Below are 3,611 nucleotides of genomic sequence, written 5' to 3' on the forward strand. Positions count from 1 at the left end.
ACAGCCGGTACAAGGAGCTGTCAGTATACAGCTGGTACAAGGAGCTGCCTTCCAAAGCTGACTGCAAACTGAGGGCTCAGAGCCTGAAACCCGACTTTGCTCAACAGAGTAAATGTGGTTGGTTACACAACAAGCATCTCAGAGAAGCCCACCCACCACTACTGTGTCAGCCCTTCCCACTCCTCTCTTCCCCATAAGATAGGACGTGTTAAGAGACCGGTCACGGATGTATTCAGCAACAGTCAGCTGCAGAGGGAGGAGGAAGATTCCTACGGCATCACTGGAAAGTCAGCGAGCAGATGGGTGATGGTCGGGACCTTAACTCAGCAGCTACCTGATCCCCGCTGGCCAGCCTAACTCTCTGGGCATTAACTTACATCTGAGAGCGAGTAACTGAGACGCTACCACTCATTACCACCTCAGGGTTCTGCACCCTCCAGAACAGAAATCTATAAGGTGTTTTCCATATTTCAAATAACCTAGCAAAAAATGAAAAACCTCATTTGCCTAAGTAGACAAGTAAAGCTGCACAGGTCTGTCTGTCTTCAGTGAGATTATCAACAACAGCACAGATCTTCATCCCTGCTACTTGAGAGTAAGGAGAGATGGTAGAGAGTTTGAAGCTAGCCTGGGCCACACAGTGAGACCTGTCTCCATACGAAGTGTCAAATTTCTTGCTTTCAGGATTATGATTACAAATTGGCAATTTATATGTGATTACCGCAATGTAAGACCTGAAGTTGTCACTAAGATACCAATTTTCCTAAAAACAAGAATCATTGTAGGAAAATAACAAAGGGAACATTTGAGGGGAACAGTGTTGACCCAGCAAAACCCACATTTGCGGCCCTCCCTGCCTTTTCTACACAGCATTATTCCAGAACTATCACAACTGTATGGCCTCTTTAAAACATCTTCTAAATATGGCCCACTTGGGCCACTCTCAAGGTCTTCTCTCACAACACAGAAGCGAAGACAGAAAACCTAGAGGTCCTGGAATGAAAGAGGGGTACAGAGGACTGGAGGGGTTGAGTTTCTCTTTGGTCTTCCCCTTTCCATAAATGCCAAGATTCTAGCCTTGACCAACAAGGGCTAGGGAAAGAGGAGAAAAGGAAGGAACAGACTGGCTGGCCAAGAGAGGACAGAGTCCAGAGTGAGGCCAGCTGGCCACAGAGCCAAGCAGCAGCAGTGCAGGGGCCTGGGCTACCCAGAATGCTCACCTGCCTCAGGAAGAAGACCTGGCAGGGACTGAAAGGAGCACCCTGAGGACTCAGCACCAGGGAAAAGAGCAGCACGGGGAGAGGCAAAAGGACGGCACACTGTGTCTCTGAGGGTGCAAACACGCACACAGACCTGCAGGGGGCAGCAGGAGAGGAGCTCCCACCACAGAGTCAGAGTGACCACTGGTCAACGCCGAGTGCCAGCTACATACACAAACAGTAGCTCGAGTTTAGACATCAGTGTGAAAGAGCACTGACATCACGTCATGCTTGTCAGACCACCCATGTGCTCCACAGCCATCTTTAAAACTCCAAGAGAACTTCATTTCTTAGCAAAATAAATGCACTTACCTAAAAAACACAGGCTGGTCACTAAACGAAGTTTCCTCAGCTGAGAAGTCCTCCTCCAGTCCATTACCGCCCTCCACTGAATTGGCACTATGGTTTGGAGAAGGTTGTTTTGGCCCAGGAAAAGAAACAACTAAATTTGGCTCCTTTGAGGTACTCAAATGCCTTGGCAAACTGCAGGTGACATCAGCTCCAGGAGACTTTGTAACTGAAAACACAGGGGCTTTTGAAGTTAGCGCTGCTGCTTTTAGAGCACCATAGCAATGACACTCACAGCCTGCACACCACACGTCACTGTTACAAGGCCTCTGCTCTGCCCTAACGCTGGGCCTGTTACACTGACAATCTGCACTCACACAAATGAGCGTGGGACGCACATTACAAATGAGAAAGAACACTGCAAGGACATTCTCGAAAACAGCACAGCAATAAAATCAATCTACGGACAGGACAGCCGGTCCTGACTTAGCACTAAGTTAACCTCACAAGGGAGAGACGTGTGCACATTCCACAAAACATCAACCCGGAGCTTTTCCTAGCAGTGTGCAATCCTGTCCTCTGGTGCTGGGTGGCCACAAGTCTTCAAACAGTAGTCACTCCACAACGGCGTGTGGCTGAGCCAGCACTACGGGGCTTCAGGTGCTAGGTTCACTTGTGAGTGACATTACAATAGTGTTCTGAGGAAGTGACCCCATCCTAAGTCGGAGACTGCCTACTTACAGCAGCGCCCTCGGACTGTGCTAAGTACCTTCTGGATCTGGAGTCAGTAGAAGCTCCACTTCTGTAGAAAGACTTGTGAAGAAATCCTTGAGGAAGAACAAGGCGTCCTGGAATGGAGACAAGTCACGGTTATGACAGGATGACGTCTGAGGTCTCTGTCCCCATCATTCACCTCCCACAGCAGTGACTGCACCTCTAGGTGGCATTTCTACCACTCTGCCTCTGCAGTGCTCATTCTTGTTACACACACACTACACACACACACACACACAATGCCCCTCATCCTTTTATTTTTTTACAACGATGAGAAAATGTACAACACAAACATTGCAAAATAGAGAAACTAAAAAGCAAATAGCTAGGCCTGGGCAGGGCATGGTAGTATACGTATACACGTATATGCCTTTAGTCCCAGCACTCAGAGGCACTGGTCCATATTAAAGCTGCCTGGTCTACATCACTAGTTCCAGGACAGGCAAGGCTACTCAGGTCCTGTCTCAAAACAAGAAGAGAAACAAAACATAAACGTGTAGAAAGGACCTTTCTCTTGCTCCCGGCATGAGCAGTGGCGGCGTCACTGCTGAGAGCAGATGCACACACCCCCTGCGTGCTCACCCTGTGCCAGTGAGCTCCCGAGGACTGACCTCTTCCTTAACCACGACTACATTGCCTTAAGACAGCTTCTTCATTGAACAAGATATCCACAGTGGGAATTTAAAGCTGAAATAATAAGCACAAACTACCCCACTCCCTCAGTACAGTCTTTTCTACGATCATATACGAAGGGCAAAGTGTCCGGCTCTGGGACAACAGCCCTCCAGTTGCCCACACAAACTTCAGCTGCCAACAGCAGGACATAAAACACAAGACTGAGCTAGAGGTAGTGGTCCACACCTTCAATCCCAGCACTGGAAGGCAGAGGCAGGTACATCTCTGAGTTCCAGGCCAGCCTGGGCTACAGAGTGAGCTCCAGAAACCAGGGAATATACAGAGAAACCCTGCCTCAAAAAACACAAAACTATAATAAAAAAAAATCCACAAAATTAGCCATGCAGTGGTGGTGCATGTCTTTAACCCCTGCACTCCGGAGGCAGAGGCAGGAGGATATCTGTGAGCTGGAGGCCAGCCTGGTATTCAGAGTGAGTTTCAAAGCTACACAGAGAAACCCTGTCTCAAAAAAACAAAACAACTCACAAAATCAAAAGCCTGACCCCACTCCTCCGTCTCCTTCCCTCCATCAAACCTCTAACTTTATAAAAACAATCCATGCTGCACCAAATACAGTAGGACTGTGAGCCCCAGGGTCACCGTGCTGATACACAC

The 3,611-nt window shown here is 48.5% G+C and overlaps 1 protein-coding gene across 2 annotated transcripts in view; it reads right to left on the reverse strand.

Annotated features, from left to right (window-relative positions):
* Atg2b (autophagy related 2B) overlaps nucleotides 1-3,611 on the reverse strand; it is a 68,375-nt gene that overhangs the window by 7,389 nt on the left and 57,375 nt on the right. For both annotated transcript variants that reach the window (XM_028764474.1, XM_028764475.1), the window contains 2 exons: nucleotides 2,317-2,395; nucleotides 1,572-1,776 (listed from right to left, as the gene is read on the reverse strand). In XM_028764474.1, coding sequence (XP_028620307.1) covers nucleotides 1,572-1,776; nucleotides 2,317-2,395 — 284 coding nt within the window. The remainder of the gene's footprint in view (nucleotides 1-1,571; nucleotides 1,777-2,316; nucleotides 2,396-3,611) is intronic.

This window comes from Grammomys surdaster, unplaced genomic scaffold (assembly GCF_004785775.1).
Source record: "Grammomys surdaster isolate TR1022 unplaced genomic scaffold, NIH_TR_1.0 144, whole genome shotgun sequence".
Taxonomy (NCBI): Eukaryota; Metazoa; Chordata; class Mammalia; order Rodentia; family Muridae; genus Grammomys; species Grammomys surdaster.